Source organism: Mytilus trossulus, chromosome 4 (assembly GCF_036588685.1).
Source record: "Mytilus trossulus isolate FHL-02 chromosome 4, PNRI_Mtr1.1.1.hap1, whole genome shotgun sequence".
Lineage (NCBI taxonomy): Eukaryota > Metazoa > Mollusca > Bivalvia > Mytilida > Mytilidae > Mytilus > Mytilus trossulus.
Genome location: NC_086376.1, coordinates 39,329,534 through 39,355,012, shown reverse-complemented (window position 1 = coordinate 39,355,012; position 25,479 = coordinate 39,329,534). Strand labels below are relative to the sequence as shown.

Sequence of the window (25,479 nt, the reverse complement as noted above, 5' to 3'; positions counted from 1 at the left end):
TATAGGGTACTGAAGGGTGTTAAAATATCCATATCTACGGATATGAACGTAGATAACGAATTTATCCCCGGTCTTAGTCCGAATCGGGCGAGTCTTATGGAAATTCGGGTAGAAAGTGTAACTTGAAAACTACTGGTGACTCGAAATCATAACTCACTCCTTATACAAGTAGAAGCTATTGTCCATTAATATTAAAATTAGGCGCTGTGTCTGATATGATTGCCAGTGAGACAACTATTCCTTCAAGTTAAAATGAATGGATGTAAGAATTAATGGCCTATATGGCCACCGTCCTACAACAATGAAAAACCCCGATCCGTATTGTCAGCTATAAAAGGCACAGATATAAAAAAAAAAATGAAATATTTCAAGTTAAGAAAACTAACGGCCTAATTTTTAACAAAGCAATTTATGAAAAACAAATATGAAAGACATGAACCAACGACAACCATTGAACTTAACTAGGAACCTGATTTGGGATAGGTACATTGTCGCGGTATTAAAAAAAAATTAAAGGCGCCAACACTCCCCTAACCTGGGACAGTGTTGTTGCAGTACAATATATTATAGGACAAACTATTATGTAAAATCTGCTAAAAAGGATGTACTTATCAGATCGATATAAAGTAAAAGCGTATTAACTTGAGCAAAGTACAGATCTGAGAGTACTCGTAATTATTTTACAGCTAGTGCAAACCCATTTTTTCAAGAAATTTGAATAAAAGAATATGATCAATATACAAAATTGAATGCTAATTCCAATCACTTTCTCACATTAGATATAACCTCCAATGATAATTTCTGTAGAAAAAGCCGTAATGTTCTACGAGTTACTTTATTCCTTATTTGCATGACATATTTTGTCACTGCGCAATCAGGTAAGTCCACAGGAAACTGTAAACGATTAATGAGTTATCAATCAACTATTAAAACATCCCATGGCTGTGAATCTGCCTTCATTCACAAATTTGTCGGAACGCTAAAATTAAATTCATGCAAATCATTTGAAAGAGATAAATACGAAAGTGTTGTGGGCTTACACAACCAATTATCACCACTGCATTCCCAAGTGCCTGTCCCAAGACATATACATCATTATCGGGTTTTTAAAAGGTTTTTTTCGCTATGGAGGGTGCAGCACTGTTGGCAGATATTGTGAAATTTGTGAACTTTTCGGTGGCCGAGATAATCAAGGGTTTAACATATTATGCAACCTTTTGTTGAAGACGATATTTTGATTTCAACATATCTTTCGGTTCATCCTTATTATATTGATGTCTCATATGTTATATATACAAACATCTCTATTTATTTACAGCTAATGCGTACAATATCAAAATTGGCATTGATTCAGTTAGTGAGTTAAATGTAATATGTTTTATCTAAATGTTTTTATTAGTTGTGGGGATGGGGTTTTCCCAGAAGTAGTTAAGCAAGTAAATTTCATTTTTATCTTTGACAGTTTACTTACAAGAATATAAATTAGAGGATCTAAAAGAGCATGTGTTGGTCACCTTGGTCTATATGCATACTCAACAAAGGACACGTTCTATCATTGTATATGCTGTGTACAAGTTATCATTTTGTACAAAACAATTGTTCAAATTGTAATTTGTATTTTGACTTTGTACAAATTATAATTTGTACAAAAAGCGCTTGTACAAATTACAATTTGTACAAAATGAGGCTTAATTTCACTTATAACTTGTACAATAATAATAAGAAATAAAAATTTCTGCATGTATACCAAATCCTGGAGTTGATTGATTGTTGGTTGCTTAACATCCAGGATCAAATATTTCATGCATGTTCATGACGATGTATCAAATTACAACAACAAATGGAAGTTTTTAACGACCTTGACTGGCTATACAGCCCTTGTACGGTCGGTCCGGACTTAATGTTTACCATGTGGTAATTGACATAATTTAGAATGATAAATAAAGTTTAATAAAAATTTAAAGGAGCAAAAATTTGAATAAATAAATGAATAAAAAATATTATGAATAAGTAAATAAATAAATAAAATGAAAAAATATAAAAATAAATATAACAAAATAATATAATTTTTTTTTTTTTTAAATTAAAAAATAAAAAATTAATAACAATAAACACATTGCCACCAGACGAAGGAACAGGAGGAAAGCTAGGCTAAACAAACAGCAGTGGACGGCAGCAACGTTGTCCTGGTATACCAGCAGCCAAGTAAAGAGCAGATTATTTTGATACATGTATGCCAAATTGTGTGTGAATTTATATGCCAAATATTTGGTATAAACCGAAATAAGCCAAAATGTGTGTATGTGAGTTTTGCAAACATAGTTAGTGAGATTTTTTGTATGTACTAAAAATAAAAGGAGTAGCAAAATAAAATGAAATAAATAAAAAAAGGATGTATGTAAATTTTGACTGCTTTATGCTAGCCTACAGTAGTTGCAGGACTTTATAGTGCTAGTACACTGGAACGATAAGACAGCGCCCCATGCTAATTAAAACTGGGTTAGCGCAAACCAGATTAAATTATGCTATGCATTATTGCATATAGAAGATTGCCATCACTATGGCCGCACAACAGAATTTCATGAAACTTTGTAGAAAATAAGGACATACTATGTAGATGTGCATATTGATCGACAGGACATTATGATTCAATTTTTTCTTTCTTATACAATTTTTTTTTCTTACACTTATTTAATTCCTCCAATGACAATTTGGGGACGTGGGGTATTTGAGCGCTTAAAGATAAAGAACTTTAGGTCACAAAACAGAAGACCAATGAGCTTAACTGTTTCACAAATTATAAGCCGGGAAGCAATATGCATATTTACAACTAACTGTGAACAATGTATCTTAAAACAACAACGTATAGTACAGTCGATTTGTGCAGATTTTTAGCACAATTGCTCAGATTGTGGTAAAAGCATGAAATTTGGCATAGTAGTAGTATATGTCACGGACAACATTTTAAGCTATGGACCCACTCTGAAATTGGCGGAAGAGGCGGCCATTTTAATAATCTCTTTAGATTAATGAGAAAACCCCATGAACATGATATTAGAGAAGATATTGACATGAAACCTAGTTCAAAGAATAACAGTATTGTAAATAGAGTTATCAGTGTGTTTCATATTGATTCATTATTGAAACTGAAATTATTTTTTATCAATTAATTTGAAACTTATTCTATGTAAAACAGTGTACAAGATATAAGTGAAATTAAGCCTTATTTTGTACAAATTACAATTTGTACAAAGTCAAAATACAAATTATAATTTGTACACAACAATAGGATTCATCACAAAAATCTTTGTTTTGTCTACCCTATACCCTTGTATTGCTGATTATTTAGTTGGCTAAGTTTCTCTCCATCTTCTTTAGTTTTTGCTCAAACACACAAAAAAGGGTAACATATTATCCTTATTTTAGGGGTTGGGTAATAACTCATTTTTTAAAAAGAGTGACAACCTACTACCTTTATCAGCAAAATGTGACTTGGTCAATGAGGCTAGGTGAGCTAAAATGGGCAATCATCAACCATATCTATCAAAGAAGACATTTCTACCGGAAAGACAAGTACAGTCCATGATAGACCATACACGCAAATCTCAAGAATGAGAAGCAAATACCAGACCAATAACCTGGGTTAAACATAGGTGCTTCAGACGGGTAACCAGTTCCTGATCCACTTTTGATCCTGGCTATTGATACCTAATACCTATCATGGCAAGCAAAAATCAGATGGTTTTTTTTTGTTTCATGTTGAGGTACTCACTGAAATTTTGTGATGTAGAACAGAAAAAAAAATGATGTTCCTTTTCTCTGAGTGTTTGTTCCTTGCTGTGTATGTACTGATTGTGTGAAAAGAACCGAAACGAAAAACAAGCATTTTTTCTAATTTGAATATAAAAGCAACTTTGAATTTACATGTCCAATGAAAAACTGATATGTACACATTTTCAAGAATTTATTTATACATAAAATGCCTATAGGTTTTCATTAAATAATTTTTACCATACTTTTCTATTTAGACCCCCTCGTGCTGCTCAATATCTTTAGGTGGTATCACCCATAAGTTGATGTCGTCATGTTGCACTGATCTGGTAACTGCATGAATTTCTGACGTTATCACATGAGTAAAATAAAGTCAAACAAAGAAAAATGGAGTACCACAGAACTAAAGCAACTGAACCATAAAGTGAGGTAAAAGTGGTAAAAGACAACTGGCAAAACATCCGTGACGATCCTTTCCAAAAATAACTAGGGCTCTCTATATATCCTGTATCTCTCACCTTGTGCTTATTCAACATAGGACACTTTCAAACAAAGTATCATTTGAATAGAATTATTGAAAAAAAAACATTTTTGTTGATCTTGTATTGCTGATAATACAGCCAGATTAATTTCTCTCTGAGGACAAGGTCAGCTGACACATGCCAGATGGATTTTTTCCCTACATGAATCATTCCCTACACCAAATATAGTAGACCAATTGCATATTAGAAAAATTTGACCAAAATACAAAAAAATAATTATTACCACTGAACCATGAAAATGAGGTCAATGTCAGATGACACCTGGCAGTTGGCCATTTACACCTTAATAAAATCATTCCATACACCAAATATAGTAGACTTGTGCTTATAGTATCTGAGATACAGACTTAACCACGAAAACTAAACCTTGTTCACTGATCCATGAATCAAGTGAAAACTGTCTGAAAGGCATAATGACCTTGCAAGGTAATATAGTTATCCTATTACTCATAATAAGAAAAAACAAGAATGTGTCACCAGTACACGGATGCCCCATCCTCACTCTCATTTTCTATGTTCAGTAAACCATCAAAATGGGAGGGGGGATCTCTAATTTGGCATTAAAATTAGAAAGATCATATCATAGGGAACATGTGTACTATGTTTCAAGTTGATTGGACTTCAACTTCATAAAAAGCTACCTCGACCAAAAACTTTAACCTGAAGTGGGACAGACAAACGGACCGACTGGCAAACAAACAAACAGGCAAACGAACAAACAGACGGATGCACAGACCAGAAAACATAGTGCCCATAAATGGGGCATAACTAAGAATAATAAAACTCTATTCTTTTTTCAAAGTAGTCACTTAACCATTAAAATGAGGCCAAGGACAACAGGCATATGAGTTGACAGAAGGAAACTCCATAACATAAGGCATATATATATATATAAAGTATGAAGGATCCAGGTTTTCTATCTTCTGAAATATTAAGCTTTTAAATGGTTAGCTCAAGCCGCCTTCCTTTGCCAAGCTTTCTGCAACAGAAGTCACAGGCTCTACAAAATAATCTTCACTTAATGCCAATCACTCCTATAAAGAGTGAAATTCTACTTAACTATATAGGCAAAGTTGACTTGTTAGTACATCTTGACTTGCTGAACATTTTTGTGATTTTAGTTTTTTCTATCCTCTATGGCAAAATGGAAAAATAAATGTAAAAATTGGTATTTAAAGGGTTCCACGGAACCCAGTGTCTCGCCTACTTTTGCTGTAAATCGTGGGCTGAACAAAAATGAGGAAAAACTAATAAAAGTATTCCTCTTGATACTATCTTATGATTGTAAGAAGCTTCTGTCCAAGTTTGGTAAAAATCTAGGATAGTTAATGAATCCAATAAATGTTTTGAAAACTTTAACTGCAGACTGTATGTACTGTTAACTGGAAGAAAATCTAAGTCCATTTAAAAGTAAAATATAGAAAAAATGGAGTCCATTTACAAGTAAAATGCGGGAAAAATGGAATTTTATTTTTACAAAATTTACTTCTGGATACTATCATATAATCATTAATAAGCTTCTGTGCAAGTTTGGTACAAACCCAGGATAGTTTAAGAAAGTTATAAAAATTCTAAAAACTTTAACCACAGAGTGAATGTAATGTTTTCCCGCAGAAAAAACTAAGTCCATTTAAAAGTAAAATTACAAAATTTACTTCTGGATACTATCTCATGATCATAAACAAGCTTCTGTCCAAGTTTGGTAGAAATACAGTAAAGTTTAAGAAAGTTATTAAAATTTCAAAAACTTTAACCACAGAGTGAATATTTGTTGACGCCGCTGACGACGACGGAATGTAGGATCGCTTAGTCTCGCTTTTTCGACTAAAGTCGAAGGCTCGACAATAATTGTCTTAAAAGGGCAATAACTTTAAGAAGGAGTTGTCTGACCATTTCCTCAATGTGGTCTTTATTGTAGATTTTTCTTTGCTGATCACTTTTGCCTAGCTAAGTTTCTATTTGTCTATTATAATTTTAAGATATATGGCAAGGTGAGTTTAAAAGGAACGTAATCAATATACTTATATATTTTAAAATAAATAATACAACTTTCTTCTTTAAGACTTTATTCCTGAATACAGACTCTTTTTCAAGATTTGAAATAAATAATGCTTTTACAATGAAACAGCAACAGAAAATACAAAATAAAAGGTGTAAAATTTACAATGTATAAAAACTAATTGTTAATGGAAATAAACAAATGGACGGAATATACATAATTTTAAGAAATATACAGTAAATAATATTTTACAGATTTAGATATAAATATCAAATCTCAGTATCAATAGGTTTCCATATCAATAACTAGATTGAATTCCATATTTTTCTGTATTATTTTCAAAATAATAATCCTAAAAAGACATTAAAAAAAAACTCCTTTTATATTATCCTGCAACATCATACATTTTGTATGATAGATCAAAACCTCATTTTCCAGCTTAAAGATAAAGCTATTCAAATATTTATTTCTAAAAATATAAGCAAATAAAATTCAACATTAATGGTACATAATTTTCATGTTAAACAGTACACACTCTCTACTTAGAAGAATTTATTAGTAGAAGTTGTTATTTTCGATTTTGGTAGCAAATAAAAAAAACTCTCCAAACACCCATCAACCCCTACTCTTTACTTAAGCCTGGCCTTGCAGTCATAAAACTTTACTTAGTGTTCAGAGTACATACATTTTACTTGAAAAGCTAAAACCTGTGTTTTAATTGGTACTGGTTTCTGAGTCTAAGTACCATAATTATAAATGACAGTTTTATGACTGCAAGGCCAGATGTTTAGCAATTTAAAATACAGAACTATAAAACACTAAACAAAAAATATCACAGACATTTAATGATTCCATCACATGGTTTTTGTAAAAACAAAAAATATATGATACACGTTTTTTTTTAAATACAGTAAATTCAATGTTTGGTTTTTTTTAGCAAATATGATTTTTAATATACTTTCCAATAAGTTAACTTTCTCTTTCCATATTTCAGTAAACCAAACCCATATTTATGTCATACTTTGTAAAATATGTATGTGGAATTAACACTTTTTAAAAACAAGCGAAGGACAAAATTTGTTCATTATTTGTCTGATATTCAATGTATTTCCAAAACAAACTTCCTGACAAAAATATCTTTACAAATAAGTGTGTGAAAAACAAAACATAAGGTAAAACACTGTTCTGAATTAGATGAGTCAAAGGAATGTTTATTTATAGACATGATGTAACAACAAACTGATGACATTCTGTTACCTTTTTACCAACAAAAAAAATAAACAACTGTGATGCCATTATAATTTTTTATCAAGTGCACTGTCAACATTGATGAATAAAAAAAATATAACATATATATTGCAAACAATGTCCATGTTTACCCAGTTGTTGTAATCCAATTTAAGATTTTACATCCTACAAAATATCAAGAGCAAAATATATTTTTTTTAATCATTTTTATGTTTATTTCAACACTCTAAGTTTACTTTCCATTCTCAATTTTATTTCATATGATTTAATTTAACCTTTTGAAACATGAGAAAATCAAGCTTTTACAAGGAAAAATGCTCTTTACCGAAACAATTTATTAATTATCATTTCAAAGAAGAATTAATGTCAATAAAATCTATGATATAAATTTTTCGTTTCATTAATTCATAAAATAGATAAAAAACGTCTTTACACCAATTACTGTAAAAACTAGCTCTGTAATAACTAAATCTGTACAGATAATAATATAAAATCTACCCATGTTGTCACACTGCCATAAAGCAAGCCAAACACATAGTGAACATGTTATTACATAGATAAAAATGTCCAGGTTAATTAAAGTGCTCAGCCACTTTTGTTTTGTTTTGCAAGTTAAGTGAGTGCAACTTAGAAAAATATTGGTTACAAATTTCAATCATCCCTTTATAACTGTAACCCGGAAAGCAATACTGTGGATTCATTATTATTCATGGGCTGCCAATTTTCATGGATTGTGTGCACAGTGTATTAAGGTGGACCATAAATTCCAATGCAATACAAGTTTCTATAATATTGTATGCATAATTTTCTAAAATCCACAAAATTCAGTATCCACAAATAAATATGTCTACCTCAATCCATGAAAATTGGTATCCGCTTTATATAAATAAATCCACAGTAATCAAATTATGTACAAACTTGAATATCTTATTCTGTGGAGACATAAATACATATAGAGTTAGATTCTCTTTCACCAGATACATGTATAAGTGATGATATATATAGTCCATCCCTGAAGGTGTCAGTACTTTCTATCACCAGCATCTTTTTACCTCCGTACTCCAGTTGGACGCATTGTTTCTAGTCTGTTTTGTAAGTCATCTATCCTCACGTCTTTTAAATGAATTAAATGTTCCATTCTGTGAATTTTGGCCTCGAGAATCTGGAAAATTTGAATAAAACATTTAACTTTCTTGAACTGCTTATAATCTTATATTAGAAAAAGATGTGAGCATCACCAATTTTCTCCCTAATTTGAGTAGATCATATTTTCTATCATGTCTATATATATATACATGTATGGAACCAAAATTTCCCTAAAATGATAAAAATGACATTTAAGGAGGATCGCGGGTATAAGATTTTTAGAAAAAAAATCAAACATTTATTTTTCATTACAAATTTTATTAATTACCTTTAGTAGTTGTTACTATATCATATGGTACAAAAATCATTCCAGAAAATCAACTTGTGTTGACCCCTGGTGACTTTTAAAATGTAGATATCATTGAAAAAGCTCCAAATTATCTCCCTTTGGTGCAAAAATGCCATATTTTGGCATTAAAATTGAAATATCTTTTTTAAATCATCGGTGACCTATATTTTTTATTGTTGTTTTCAAATAAGCTGTACATAAACTAAATAATTGTAAAATTTAAGCGATTTCTGTAATTTAGTTCTTTTTTTATTTCGATATTACCGATATTTCTCCTATTAGATCAACAGAAATAAAGGACATTATCAAAAATGTATACTTCTTTTGAAGGCAGATCGTGAGCGTAAATGAACGGTGACCCCATTTTTTTATTTCATTTTTCTATTAAGTATTAGATAAAGCTCATTTATAGAAAAATATAGCGAAATCCTATATTAAATAAAAAAAAATCATTTAGACCCGCGACCCTAAGGGGGTTCACGGGTCTAAATCATTTATATAGGATTTCTCTATATTTTTCTATAAATGAACTTTATCTTAAAGTTAATAGAAAAATAAAATAAAAAAATGGGGTCACCGTTCATTTGCGCTCACAATCTGCCTTCGAAAGAAGCATACATTTTTGTAAAAGTGTTTTTTTTTCTGTTGAAGTAATAAGAGAAATAAAGTTAATATCGAAATAAAAAAAGAAATTTATTACAGAAATCGCTCAAATTTTACAATAATTTAGTTTAAGTACAGCTTATATGGAAATTATATTAAAAAATATAGGTCACCGATGAGTTGAAAAAGATATTTCAATTTTAAAGCCAAAGAATGGCATTTTTCCACCAAAGGGAGATAATTTGGAACTTTTTCAATGGTGTATACATTTTAAAAGTCATCTGGGGCCAACACGAATTGATTGATTTGAATGATTTTTGTACCATATGATAAAGTAACAACTACAAAAGGTAACAAATAAAATTTGTAATGAAAAACAAATGTTTAATTTTTTTCTGAAATTTTTATACCATCGAGCCTCCTTAATTTAGATGCATAATCTTTAAAAATATGCAGAAAGACAGCATTGTTTTGTTTCAGAAGTGAGGTTGTGTTCTAAGCCACCTTAATTAACTACTTATAAGGTAATTGCATGGTCATTTAACATGACCAAGACCAAGAAAGCCCCCCTTATCAAAATCTTAAATCTGCAACTGGATTTAAAACATAGAAAACTTAATTGCTGACATAAAAATGCAGTTTCATAATAGCTTACCCTTATAGTTTCATCTTTAGCTAGACATTCTTGTTCTTTCTCTTCAAATAAAATCCTTGGTACAGCATCACTTTCAGCTATTGATCTTATAATTTTGTGTTTTGGGATACTTGGGTAATCTGGCCTGTGAAAGAATAAATTATAATTTTTTTTTTAGTTAAAATGTAATTCAAAATTCTTCTTTCTCCATATTGCTGAAAATAAAGTATTTGAATGTCTGCATTACTTTTGTAAATAAAGCACATGATTTACAAAAACATGCAGTAAATGGTTTCAATATGGAAAGAAAATTTCAATTCCCTAATATAAAATACAAATGTATATGTAAAACACCAAAAACAATGTTAAAACTTTTTGATTGGTGGCTTGCTGCTTTAACATTTACAACATTAAAATCCTTCTGTTTTACATATCTAGTCTTCTCTGGTATTTTTTCAAAAACATTTGTATTTTAATAACAATGCAAAAGTCTTCAAAATTATTCACTGCTGTTCCACTGCTGAATACATATGAATAAATTAAATAAGTGAAAGAAGTCAATTTTAGAGCTTAAAAATACCATAACCCTATAGAGGAAAACACCATCAGCTGTTATGATGAAGTAGAAGTATTACTATATAAACACATTGCTTATAGCATCTAATTATGAGACATGAAGAGAAAGATAACAGCATTTCAGACTTGACAAATCTAAAATATCACTAAACAAATATTTCTACATGGAATGGTACCCCATTCCAATGCAGTGTATATATTCTTTTAGTTTTATTGCTTTTATTTTATGCTTTACTTTTGATGTCATGTTACTTGATATGCTTCTTTGCTTCCTGCGATATTCTGCTTTTTCCCTCTTAATTATACATGAATATAATATTTTATGTTTATATGCGTGTATTGTCTTTTTAGTACAACGTATGTATGTTGTTTGTCTTTAATGTATTGCATTGTTTTATGTAGTCAATTTAAACATCTCCAGAGCTTATGTTAATGTTGTGCACATTGTATATCAATAATATTTTGACTTGACCTGACTAGAGTTCTATGTGTTCTTCAGAAAATTTCATGTTTTTATATTCATAACTCAAAAGTATCTTGTGCTTGACCTGCAATATTTCCCCCCAAATCTCCATTGGAGTCAGTTTTTCATATTTTCAAAATATTTTAATTTCTTCCATATTTTCAAAATATTTTAATTTCTTGTTTGAAAAAAATTAAACATATATTAATCGTTTAGCACAAAGAAAATAACTGTTTACCATTAGTATTCCTTGATAAAAAGTCAAACCAAATAAGAAATTTAATAAACAAGATTTCATATGCTCAACTCTGGGAAGTTATTCAGGCATGCAAATTAACAGGTTGTGCTGATAAAGTTACAAGGAAATTAATGAAATCACGTTTTGGGGCAAATTTTTTATAGGCTTGTTTATGGTAAATATGTAATTTTCTCATCCCTGCAAATCTCTGCAAAATTAAAACGTCAGTGAATACATATTGCATATAACAAATACAAGGTTTCAAAATAATTCATTTCTTTGTGTACAAAAGGGTTGCAAGTGAGGAAAAATGATAACTATAGTCTACTACAAAGAACAAATTTAGCAGATAGATTGATTAATATATATAATGGCTTAGGACATGAATGATTTTTATAAATAAAAGCATATATAAATACCTGGCGTCAGTCCGATCTTTTTTGTAGTCTTGTAAATATCTTAAAATATTGTATTGTGTTTTAATAATCAAATAAGAGAATTCAAGATTATGCCATTTTTTCTGCCTTTAAACTATTGTTGAAGACCATACATGTATATTGACATAAAGATGTCTTTTTTTTTGTGTTGGATTACTGTCTCATTGTCTTATACCCTACATCTTCTTTAATATTATTAAAAATTTGATATAAAACGGAAATAGGTTTGCCATTATGAAACTTGAACCAACCGATAGCTTTGTGAAAAATGTCACCAAATATATTTTAGATGAGAGAAAAAATACAGAAAAGCTACTTTTACTATATTTCAACCAATGACTATAATAAAGAAAAATCACTCAAGTGAAATTCTTCAATCTAAAGGCTAACCAATATATACAAGACTCACAACTGTGCCAAAAATAATCTAAAAGCACACTATAAAGGAACTTTTCAATACAGATTAAAGGCCGATTGTATAGGCTACATATGGGTCCCTATATTCCCTCCAAAAAGATGTGGACTGACTAACCATTGCAAGATGCCTAGGCTATACTGAAAGAAAGAATTCAAAAGAACTTCTACATAAAGTTTAAAATATGAGGCCTGACTATAGTTAGTGTAAACACAAGTGATAAAAGCTTCTATATACTGAATTATCACAATTTATACCTGTAGCTGTAAAAAAGAAAATTAAATAAAAGACAAGTGTAGACTCATTTCAGTGCAGTCCAGATCCAAGCAATGAAGAAAAACCCAAAAGAGTACACCTTCTCTTGCCAAACAAGTAACCGTTTATATATATAGTGAACAAAAGGTGAATCAGTTAAAAATCACTTTGGCTGGTGATTCTTAGAGTGAAATGGTGGTGATTCTTGTTGATTCAGTATGCAATCTGTCTCTGTATGATGAAAAAATTAACAGACAGGTGTATTTATCAAAGTGGTGTGATTGTGAATCACTAAAAATCACCAGTAATCACCAAGATTCAACATGATTTAACTGAATCACCTTTTGAGTACTGTAAAAAGCAAAACAAAACATTTATCTCATGGTGTTGACCCTCGTTCCTGCATGTGTTTATTTATACCTGTCTAGATTGTACAGAGTTATCAACTCAAGCTGAGGATCTCTCTGAAGAAAGGGGTATCTGTAATCAACGGCAAAACTTTTCATTATTTGGAATATCTGATTGTACCTTACATTTCCCTTTTCTTACTTGGTGTATATACTCTAAATATGCAGTAAGCTCTAAGTACTAGTATACTTTTAGGAAAAAAATCTCTGAAGTCAGAGAACACTCTCAAATATTCTCCTACTCTTTTAATTCTACCAAACAATGCCACATACTGAATATGCTGAATATTCTCAGCTAAGCATTTCCCCCCTTTCATGACCATTTCTAGAATTTGTTGTATTTTGATTAATCAGTTGTACCCATAATATCTCTCTATCAAAGCTTTAGGCCTTCTACATTCTGTGTTTACAATCAAAACTTCCATATATATATATATTTTTTAACTTAAAAGAATCTTGCAGTGGCTCTGATGTGATTATAGGAGAAGGTCTTTCGATCTTTTTTCATATGAATAAAAGGTTCTTATGCAATTTGGATGAAATTAGTCTTCAATTTCGCAAATGCTTCTCCCATATAATAAAATTTCTGGGTATCCTAGGCTTATGTCCAGATAATTGTGGTTACATGTACATGTATGTATATAGACAATACACAATATCAATGTACTTTTGAAGGCATATCATGGTTCCAACTATGAATCGAGCTATTTGGGACAATGTTCTAGCAGGCAAGTGTTTTTATTAGTCTGTCTGTTTGGCTTAAAACGATTTTTAGACTAGGTATTTTTCACGAAAAATCTTATGATTTTTTAAATTAATATACATACCCTCTAGTTGTGTCTTGTTTCATTCCTTTTCCTCTCGGTGATCCTACAATGACATAAGAATTTAGTGATTTAGAAAAGTTTCATACATTACATGTATAAAAAGCATTCAAAACCTGGAACTGTGACAGCACTCGGTTACTATAAAATTGAAATGTTACTCATGAATTCTGAAATTGTGCAAAATGTGTGTTTGTCTTCCAAAACATTTATTGCAGATAAAACAAAATAGAGACTATCAGTATAAAACAAATAAGAAGTGGCACACAGTTTTGTGCTATATCCCTCACTCAGTCATACACAGGAAAAAGTACTGAAATGTAACAACAAATCACTGTTGAGTTGGTAACGGTACCTACCAAATATGAGTTCATTTTGTTTATTGTATTAAGTAGTTCCTTTAAAAAAAAGTGATGAAAATATTTGTTTTCATTTGAAATGTTTAAAAATTCAAAATATAAAAAAAATTGTAATTGAAATATTAATTTCTGAAAAAATATGGACAGACAGACAGACAGACCAACAAACAATATGACTGCAATACAGCCTCTAATCCTAGAACCGGGATATAGTGCAACTGCTAATGTTAATGAAATTATATATTTACAAAAGATCACAAAATCACAAATGGTAAATTAAGTGTAACAATTTTTAAGAGCAAAACTAATCAGCATTTATTTAACTCCCATTGTTCACATTGTGAAATATATAGAGAGAATTAAAAACCTATCTTTAATAAAGGTAATTTCTCCATCACATATTTCCAAAAAGTAAGGTTCATAGCAAATTAGTAAGATATATAGTTAATTTAAAATTGAACATAGTCAGATCATATTTAATTAATTAGTTATCTTATCACACAAAAATTTAAAAATAAAAATGTTAATTCATTCTTTTAAAAATATAAAGGCATGCAATTATTCTTAATTAAATTTAGTATAATACGTTATTAGCATCTAAATTAGAAAAAAACACCCAAATCTTATTACTAGTACTACTTTAGTCTAGCCAGGTGTGTTTACCATAAACTTTAATTCCCCTTGTCCAGTCTCTATCCAGAAATTCAGACTCCCAACCCCATGGGTCATTTCCTTTAACAACTGGAAAAACATAAACAAATATACTTAGGTATGCTCAGGTATGTCAAATGGTTTTATACTGCTCATATATATCACATTCAAAATATATCATACTCAAAATAGCATTTTCATTTCAATATCTTGTGTTTAAACGTGATACTGTCATCATAATATTGATCATTATATTGAATTTAACAAAATACTGCATCTTTGAAAGTGAAAATAGGAATTGATGAAAGAAGATGAATATCATCAAGTATGAACATGTTCACTAAAAAACAATTGAAAACAAGATTTTACAAACTTTACATTACCATACATTTTCAAGGTCATAAAAAGTGTAAGATTTTTGGCAAAGTTCTAAAGACCCTGTTCTCAGTGCACCACTAAACCTGTAATTGCTAATAAAAGACTCAGAGCTTTAAAACTTATAAAATTGGTTATGTTGAAACAGGTGAATAATAATTTCCTGTGACCTATAATTTAATCCAACTGAAATATACCGAAGGTCACCAACTCATTTCACAAAAAACTTTCTAGAAAAATATGTGCAAGTCACACACATTTCAGATATATATAGGATTTATTCTGAAAGAATTAGCCCAGCAATAAATTTCACAATTTAAAAAAAAAAAAACCAAAAAATACTCATACAAGTATATGTCATGAAAACTTCAGTACATTATTATGCATACTCTATCTCTATATTATCTCTATACTGATCATTCTTTGTCATACAATCTTGAGTGAAATAAGAACCCCAGGAGTGGTTATGTTGTGATAGGAGTGAAATTTCAGTGACATGTTTAGTTTAAACATATTTTATTTGCTAAGACACATGTACATATTGATGTAAAAGAAAATCTTGATAAAAAAGATGATAATTACTGTGGACCAAAGATACAGAAAACTTTAATATATACTATCCTTATTGATTCTTACCCATGTACTGATCAGCTTCTGGTTTATCGCTTTCTTTTCTACCTCCCCCTCCTTTGCTCTTTGTTTGGGTTTGTTTCTTTAATTCCCATTCTGCTCTATTCAGTTTTGTGCGTAACATCATTAAGACTTTTTCTATAACTCCTGGTTTTGCTGTTATCACATCTCGCATAACATCATCCCCAAGTTCAAAACCCAGTTTGGTAAAAACTTTTCTGGAAAATATTTATATTAAAATTTACTTACTTTTGTTCTGTGTTCTCCTGTTAGACATTTCAATCACAATTCTTGTTAAACACTAAATCATTCAAGTAAATGTTTTTCCCATAATGTAAAAGAATTCATACATTTCAAGATCACATTTTGTAAATAGAGTGTGATTTTCTTATTATTTAATAAACAAAAGGTTCTTTAAATTGTTTGTATGTCATTTGAAAAATTCACGCCCAGCAGAAAACATTTTTTAAGAATACATGAATATGCTTGACTGACTTATTATTTTGTAAAGAAGCTTTGAACAAGAACATATTTTTTTAGTACAAAATTAATTGATATTTGTAGTTGCTGTTAATATGAATATACCTTGACCTGAAAACTATTAATATAAATTTAGCAGTGAATGTACATTAGATCAAAGTTTCAATTAACAAATATCTAGAGTAAATTTATAAATTGTATTTTTTCATTTAAGAAATTTAATTTCTTCAGTTTTTCATTCTTTCAAATTTCATGTCTACATAAATTTTATTGTTAAAATACTGAAGTGCCAGTGTTAGTTTCTCTGGTATTGGTTAAATACAAAAGAAATTAGACAATGTGATTGTATCTCATAAACCGGTACATAAATACAGATGTAAAGATATCAAACTCATGAATTTGTATTAGAACATGAACTTATAATATCAATGTTAAGTTTTTAAACTTATAAGTAACAAGGTAAAAATTTAAAAAAAAGAGCATTATTTCAGATTAAAAAATTAAATACTGTGCTGAAATAGAAAAATGTTTTATTATTGAAAAAAAATCAAAAAGTCTATAAATTAAATATGTACTAAATACAAGTAACTACAAGTATCAAAATGAAGTAAATGTTTTTGAAGCACAAAAGTAAAACAGATGAGCTACGGCAACTATTAAACATCAAAATTCTAGTAATGTAGCAGAAAAGTATATCTATCAAATAAAATATTGCCATTATTGGTGCATGCGAATTTTGCAAAACATATGTATATATTGAGAGGAAATCATTGGCCAGGCAGTTCTATAAGATTTCAAAACCTTAAAAATATTTTCTTTTAATAATTGACCATTTTGGTCATTTAACTTTATTGTAGGTCTTGTCTGGCTAATATATATTTTGTTACTCTTTATTTTTACTGCAATTTTCACAAGAAAACTAATAACTAGGATAAAACTGACATAAAAAGACCATTACTATGGGGAGTGAACTGATGTTGTTTGGCCATGTTGACCTCATTGAGGAGCATGTCTGCTGTTTTTAGAATTTCTCTCTATCTTCTAAAGTTAAAAAAAAACGATACCCCAAAAACGCAAAAAAATATAAAACTTGTTATTGAAGAGAAATAAATTTTAAATCACTCATATAATTAAAGTACAAATGTAGATGAAGATTTCAACATATTTGAAATTTTTGTCTAGCTGATCATTTTGCCATTTTGATTTCACTGTATCCATTAGAATTTTCAAGATAAAAGCTTAAAACAAAACAAGGCCTTAAAGGCCTGAGTGGATGTTTAATCTAAGAGGTTAATCTACAGTACATGTGTTATCCCCACCCTAGGAGAGGGGGAAGGACCTTTGACAACAATTGAGGTTGTGAGAAGCCAATACTAGTTGAACACGACATGTAAAAGTGCCTTCATGATCAACTCTTAATTTTTCATTGATTGTCATATTTTCTTGTTGACAGTTTTAGTTTTTCTCGAGATACTCCAGCTTTCTCTACCTTTATAAACTGGCTACAGAGCAAAGAATGCTTAAAATGCCATTCAACAGCAATCACTCAAAACATTGGCTCATGTATTTCACAATAGTTGATTATGTACCTCATCTAAAGAGGATAGACAACAGACAAATGAGTGATGCCAATATTACTCACAAAGACTTTCAGCTAAATGCAGATGCAATCAATTCAATTACTTAATTTTTATTTTACAGATTGTGTATATGAAAGTCAAATATTTTTGGTAACATAAAATTTTACATAGATGAATAGGTCAAAAGATTGATTTATACGACAAAATGATAACAGCACAGTACCATTCAGTCAAAGATTTTATAAATGTTAACAAACTTTGAGTTTTGAATACCTAAAGTTACATGTATTAATTATTTCTTTACTATATACCAGTATAAGTATTTATTTATTCTATTTCCCTTCCTAGTGTTCTCCCCAGGGCCTTTTAGCATCATGGAAATGATGCTATAATCTTAAATATAATGTTATCTGAATTGGCTTTCTTATAGATGATGTTATGGATGTGATGCTATAATTTTTAGAAAAAGGTTGGTATTTCAATTTCCCCTGTTTACTGAAATGCTACATGAAATATCTGGGGAGAACACTGCTTCCATTTTTTATTTTTATTATTTTAAATTTGATTATAAATATACTTGCTTATTGAATTAAATATGTTTGAACAATACAATAGAAAATAAATATATTTTGACTTATTTTCCATACAAAAATCATGTGCTGTCTTTACCTGTTCATTAAACGCCAATTTTCTTCTTTTTTATTTGCGCTGTTAGCACCTGTGTAGTTGTGAAGGTCAACCAAACCTTTTTGTGAACAACAATGCCTTACTAACTCTGCTACCAAAACTGGAAGAGGAGGAACACACCAAATGTTAGAACAGTTTAGATAAAGTTATCTCCCTTTGAGAAGACACATGCACACATTACAGCTGATTCAAAGAAATACATTTTATGATTTAAAATTTTTACATGCCATATTTATTTTAATTGTAGACAGAATCTTTTTTGTGACTGAGACAGTTTAAAAGGGAGGGTTTCAGTGGCCTGAAGCTATCCTTTTTTGAATGAGCAGGTACATTTTGTACATCATCAGTATTAACAAGGATCCTTGGTATAAACATATTTAATAAAAATTTTAAACAATAAGAGTATATGTATAAATAACTACTGTCTGTAAAGTATTTTCATATAAATATTTTTGGGCGTTTTTTTTTTGTCAATTGTCATTTCAGCATCCTAACATCAGAAAGTTCACAAGAGTTATCTCCCCATAGCTAAATGGTTTTTTAAAAAAAAACAATCTAATTGTCTCCCCATTGTTAATGATATTTTGTAGCCTGGGATACTGCCCAATCTAGCTGCGCGTTGCAAGGTATACTGACAAGATTAGCCAGGACCTCAGGGCCCTGGCTATGGTATTTTGTTAACAAGAGTTATCTGTCCATTACCACATTACCAGCAGTTCATTCAAATCATCTATATATTGCTAAAAGTTGCTTCAGCTTAAAACTGTTATTTGACATGTGCAACAAGAGAAATTTACTTAAACATGGCTGCATTATATCATAAATTTTTATTTTTAATTCTCTGAAGCAGCTGTCTTTGATGTGCATATGTGGTTAAATAAATGTGCAAATTATCAGAAGAAAATAAAATAAAGGACATTTAAAACTGAAATATAAAGTACAGTATTAATAAGTATTAGACAAGTGCATTAACAATTTTGTACAAGTATGTACAATGTAGGTATATGAACAGTCAATTATTGAATTAATTTCTTGATTTATTAATTGCAGTATTGATCTTTTATCAAATTGTACGAAATTGAGAAAAAAATGTGAAAACTTGAACAAACTCAAGAATCTCTGATAGAGCACTGAACAATATGATAGATGTAAACCCATAGACCACTCAACCACAGAGAGTCTACAGCTACATGTACTTTACGTACACTATCAACTGTAAAAAATAATAAATAATAATATTCAATGTTAGACTGTTCATATTTAAGTTTATGATCATTTTGTTACAGGGTCAGGAAATAATTAAAGAATGTCAGATTTGCTGAGTGTACATGTATGATCTATAAAAGAGATACATAAAAAGGTTTAAAATGTGTCGTTATGCACAAACATCCGATGAGCAATAATCATTTTAAACCCTTTTTTAATCTGTAAACTAACATCAATAGATTTTTAGATCTAAAACATAGTTTTTGCAACAATCTTAAGCAGAGTTCACTTGAATAAATTATACTTACACATGTAAAAACAGTATAAAGCATTTTAAATAATCAGTCTAACTTCTAAAATTTGACAAAAATAAATTTATTCTTAGTTGTTCTTTTTTTTATGATTTTCAAGTGAACTATGTCTTAATATTTTGAATATATAACAACCAAAATCAAATAAATAATTTCAGTGAAAAAACTAAATAAAGCACACGAGCATTGTAGTTTAGTCTGACTAGCCACAAAACCAGAGGAAGATGTGGGTTCACGGCAGAATATGATATACCTGTTTAGCACGTTCCAATTCTCCTTTTTCTGAGGTGTGGAATTTGCAGGGGAGTAGTTGTGCATTTGAATTATTTGTGGAAAATATTGCCTTACAATCTCTGCTACCAGAACTGAATATAACAAAATTGGTTTTAATTATGGACCATTCATTTATACAGAAGCAATTAAAAATTATTTCTTTTATATTACCAATTACCATATATATTATTACAATAAATGTCATTATTGTGTTTAAGATACATGTACATTTACTTTGGCTCATAAAATTGTTCTGAATTACTTAAATAATTAAAAGTGATCCTTAAACCCTTTAAATACTCAATGTCATACATCTACTGTTAAGAATAAATTTTTCATAAATTTCTCATCAAAATTGATGAATCATGTCAAACATGTATACATGTATATATACATTGTATGTGTCCCTTTTTTCAAAGAAAATTAAAATCATAGATGGCTGGTTACAAAATTGCCTCAACATTATTGAAGAGAGGAATTACAGGAAGGTATTAAAAAAAAAATGTCACAAATTCATAATTATTAGGGATAACAATCCAGGCAGTGTATGTTTATATGCTTGTTTAAGTTATCTGTAGCAGAGACATATATACTGTTATGTGTACACTATAGTGATTTCAAGTGTCTGGAATTCCTACATTGTATATGTCATCAGCGGTCTAACAACTCTCATTTACTTAAATACATTAACATTTAATGTACATGATGTACAAATGTATATCACCTTTTCTTTTCAAAACTACATGGGAGCTGGCATGTTAGTTAAAAATGTAACTGCTAGCATGGCTAGTAGTCTGTTGTTATATATGTTTTATTGTTATTTTGTTTATTTTCTTTGGTTACATGTACATCTTCTGACATCAGACTCTGACTTTTTTTAACTGAATTTTAATGTGCGTATTGTTCAGCATTTACTTTTCTACGTTGGCTAGAGGTATAGGGGGATGGTTTAGATCTCATAAACATGTTTAACCTTGCCGCATCTTCGCACCTGTCCTTAGTCAGGAGCCTCTTGCCTTTGTTCGTCTTTAATTATTTTTAATTTAGTTTCTTGTGTACAATTTGGAGTTTAGTCTCTTTGACACATTCCCCATTTCCATTCTCAATTTTATGTATGTGAAAAACCAAGCTTCCATATCATATAATGTTATGTTATACATTACATAATTGTGAGTTTTGAATAATTGGGGTTTGTCATTTTAACAGGACAGAATTGATGATTCTTCAAATTTTTCTTTGGAATCAATGTACAAGTACAAATACAATGTATTACGAAATGAACAAAAATCGACAGGACCAAATATATTTTAACAGGACATATTGATCCTATGCTAATTTTCGAGGACTGCATTTATTGGGAAATGTTATAAACAATGTAAAATTGATTTGTCAATGGATCGATTTACATCAATTTTGATACAATTTGTTTAAACATGTACATTTGTACATGTACAAGTCAATACACCTTATCGCTATTTGGCCGCCATTACTGGATATTAAACAGGTTCCCGTAAAATTTTGTCTTCATAAAACAAAATTTCTGACGCCACAATGGAAAAGTGATTGTTGTATGCATCAAAAGTTTAAGTGGCCGGGTCAGCCGGCCGATAAGGCAAATAGCGATAAGGTGTATGTAATGAAGCAGAAAAAGAATGTACAAATGTATGTAGCATATGAATCCTTTAATGTGGAAGGCTTTCATGGTATAGACATTGATTTGCATGAACTATACAATGTCTTTCCTATAGATTTATTTACACTTGTAAGTTGTATGCAAATTTTTCAGTCACTTATTAAAAAATCATACAAGTTATGGCAACTTTTAAACATCACAATAAAAAAAAATTTGACTTCACAATGTCGATGGGAAGTAATTGTTGCTAGATGTCAGAAGGCTATGGACACAGATATGAGGTCATTTGGGTACGGTATTTAACTAAGTCAGCAGGGCCGTAGCGTAATGGAGGCAAATGAGGCAAATGCCTCACTTTTGAAATGACAATCAAACTTTAGAAGTGTCATTTTTTTTTAATTTCATGTATTTTACATTATCAATATGCGAGTTTCGAGTTTCAAACTATCTACCGGCACACTACATACAGTGTTTCCAATCTGCAGCAGCAATTTTGAATATAATTATTTTACCATAGCGTTGACGGTAAATAAAAAAATAAGTGTCCCGATTACAAATCAAAATACAAAAATTGAAACAAATCTTATTTATGTCGTTACAAAACTGGTTGAAGACAGGTTCTTAAAGGAGAAAAAAGATGAAAAGGGAAACTCATGAGTATAAACACCCCCAATAAGTATGCTGGCTTATAACTTTCTTGGTTTATTTTTGAATCTACCAATGTTTACACACTGAACAACAAACATGCTGCAAATGCATATCGATAAAATAATTCATTGACCAAAAAATATAATGATTATTTATAATTGATTTAAACAAAACCATGAAGCGCCGTTTATATGGAAGTCTTTAATGTATAAGGCAATTCATGATTTTTATTTATCTTTAATAAAAGTATGAAATATATTTTTGGTATTATTTGAAAATATTTTTTTCGTGTTTCTTTTTGTTTATTATAATTATTAACATTGTCTGGTTCACTTTGTATGCTAGCATGTTCCATTGATTCTATTGTGGTAGGCCGTGGGTTCGAACCCCGAACGGTAGGTCAGACCAATGACTTAAAAATTGGTAGAATAATGTGTCTAGGTAGGTTGACATGTCTTCCAGCGGAATGTTTACATGTTTACAGATTTATAACTTGTGATCACTTGTGACATTAGAACGTCAAACAATGTTGGTCTAGTCTTCTCTGTACCTATTCTTATGGTTAATGATTATGTATAATAAATGTATCCTAATTGATGCTTATAATATATTCTTGTCTTTTAGAAGCTTATAACTTGCTGTTGGAGATAAATATACATGTATATTCATCCGTGTGTTGAAGCTTTTTAATAGTACAGATCACAGGAGAATCGTAAAGTTTTGGTTGACCAACAGAGATTAACTTTAATATTGAAACTCGTTTTGTTACTTACTAGGATAGTTAATAAAAAAAAATCCGCATTTCTGTTATATTTTTTTTTTTATTATTATAGATAGTAATGCTGAATTAAGCTTCTTCCGTTTCATACATCCCCCCTAAAAAAAGGGCCCAAAACGCTCGGCGAAATGCCTCACTTTAAAAGGACATGCGCTACGGCCTTGAAGTGACAAAAGTATTAAACTGCTATTTTTATTACACATTGTACATTGATACATGTACATTTTTGTAGTTTCATTGTCTGTAGTGTTTCTCTTTCAACTACTTCAATATCATATTTACCCCCATCAGAAAAGTCCCTAGCTATGTTTCTTTTTGGTCTGGACAGTGGAATACCGTCAATCCAGCTGTACAATTCTTCTAACTCTGCATCATCAAAATCGTCCATATCGTTACCAGTAGTTTTTACCTGTTCCATTATGTATAATTTGATAGATGGGGGCTTTATAAATGAATTCTATGGTCTTTTCAAATATTCTTTTGATAATCTGAATGCAATGTTTGTGTACGTCAATTTACAGTGATAAATAATTAAGATATCGTTCTTCTTGTGTAAATATTGCTTTTAAAATCAGTAAAGCGTCTTTGTTGTTGTCGCAACGGCATTTCCCACAATGCATTAAACAGTACTCGTCAGCCTAAACACTATCCATCATAAGAACATTTTTGTTAATAAAGGTATAGAGAGATTGTGACTCACCAAAATCATTAAAATATTAACAAAATAGACAAACCAAACTATTTTTAACAACGCACCAAAGCGTACCTCTATTAAAATAAATTAATAATATGTGAATAGGTCGGAAAAAATATCAGAAAAATACGAGTAGATCAATAACTTGAGTTCCCATAACTTTTGTCAAAACAAATTAAATGTTAACAAACACTAACATTAGGGTTAGGTTTACAGAGAACATTAGGTTTAGGGTAACTTACAGAATTATGGTAGGGGAACAGACAACATTATGGTGAGGGTAACATACAGCATTAGGGTTAGTGCTACAACATCATTATGGTAAGGGTTACAGCCAGCATTATGGTTAGGGTTACATACAGCATAAGGATAAGAGTTAAAGACAGCATAAGGGATAGGGTTATAGACTTCAATATGGTTAGGGTAACAGACAACAGTAGGGTATGGTTACATACATAATTTGGGTTAGGGTTACAGAGAACATAAGGGATAGCGTTAAAGAGAACATTATGGTTAGGGTTACAAACAACATTATGGTTAGAGTTACAGATATCATTAGGTTTAGGTTTACAGAGAACACTAGGGTTAGGGTTACAGACATCATTAGGGTTTAAGTAACAGTCAACATTACGATAAGGGTCAAAGACAGCATAAGGATTAGGTTTATTGACAGCATTAGGGTTAGGAATACAGACAACAAAAGGGTTTGGAGTACTTACATCATTAGGTTAAGGGTTACAGAGAACATAAGAATTAGGGTTACAGAGAACATATTAAGGGTTAGTATTTTAGACAGAATAACCGATAGAGGAGTTATAGACTTAATTAGGGTAAGGGTTTTAGACAGCATTAAGGTTAGGGTTACAGACAGCATTAAAGTTAGGATTATAGACAGAATTAGGGTTAGAGTTATAGAATTCATTAGGTTTAGCGATATAGACAGCATTAGGGTTAGGTTTACAAACATCATTAGGGTTACGGTTACATATACATTAGGGTTAGGATTGCAGACAGCATTATGGTAAGGGTCATCGACATTATTAGGGTTAGGGTTACAGACATCGATCATTAGGGTGAGGATAACAGACATCATAAAGGCTAGAGTTTAATACATTATTAGGGTTAGGATTTTTGCTTCATTATGGTTAGGGTTATGGACTTCTTTAGGGGAAGGATTACAGACATCATTAGGGTTACGGTTACAGAGAACATTAGGATAAGGGTAATATACAACAGAAGTGTTAGGGTTACAGACAGCATTAGGGTTAAAGTTACAGACAGCATATTAGGGTTAGGGTTACAGACAGCATTAGGGTTAGGGTAATAG

At 30.3% G+C, this 25,479-nt stretch overlaps 1 protein-coding gene across 10 annotated transcripts; it reads right to left on the bottom strand.

Moving 5' to 3' along the window:
- Nucleotides 1–7,232: 7,232 nt before the first annotated feature.
- Nucleotides 7,233–24,096, bottom strand: LOC134715274 (sperm flagellar protein 1-like). Of its 10 annotated transcripts, none has more exons than XM_063577356.1 (9): nt 23,741–24,096; nt 20,380–20,491; nt 15,869–16,080; nt 14,870–14,947; nt 13,851–13,893; nt 13,037–13,096; nt 10,254–10,377; nt 8,613–8,722; nt 7,233–7,725 (listed from the first exon to the last, which is right to left on the bottom strand). In XM_063577356.1, the coding sequence occupies exons 1-9, from the start codon at nt 23,874–23,876 to the stop codon at nt 7,719–7,721; spliced, it is 882 nt and encodes a 293-aa protein (XP_063433426.1). In that variant the 5' UTR covers nt 23,877–24,096; the 3' UTR covers nt 7,233–7,718. The 10 variants fall into 10 exon arrangements, with proteins under 10 accessions (XP_063433426.1, XP_063433425.1, XP_063433427.1 ...); XM_063577355.1 differs by lacking the exon at nt 20,380–20,491 and adding an exon at nt 18,592–18,709; XM_063577357.1 differs by lacking the exons at nt 13,037–13,096; nt 20,380–20,491 and adding exons at nt 11,929–11,967; nt 18,592–18,709.
- Nucleotides 24,097–25,479: the final 1,383 nt, after the last annotated feature.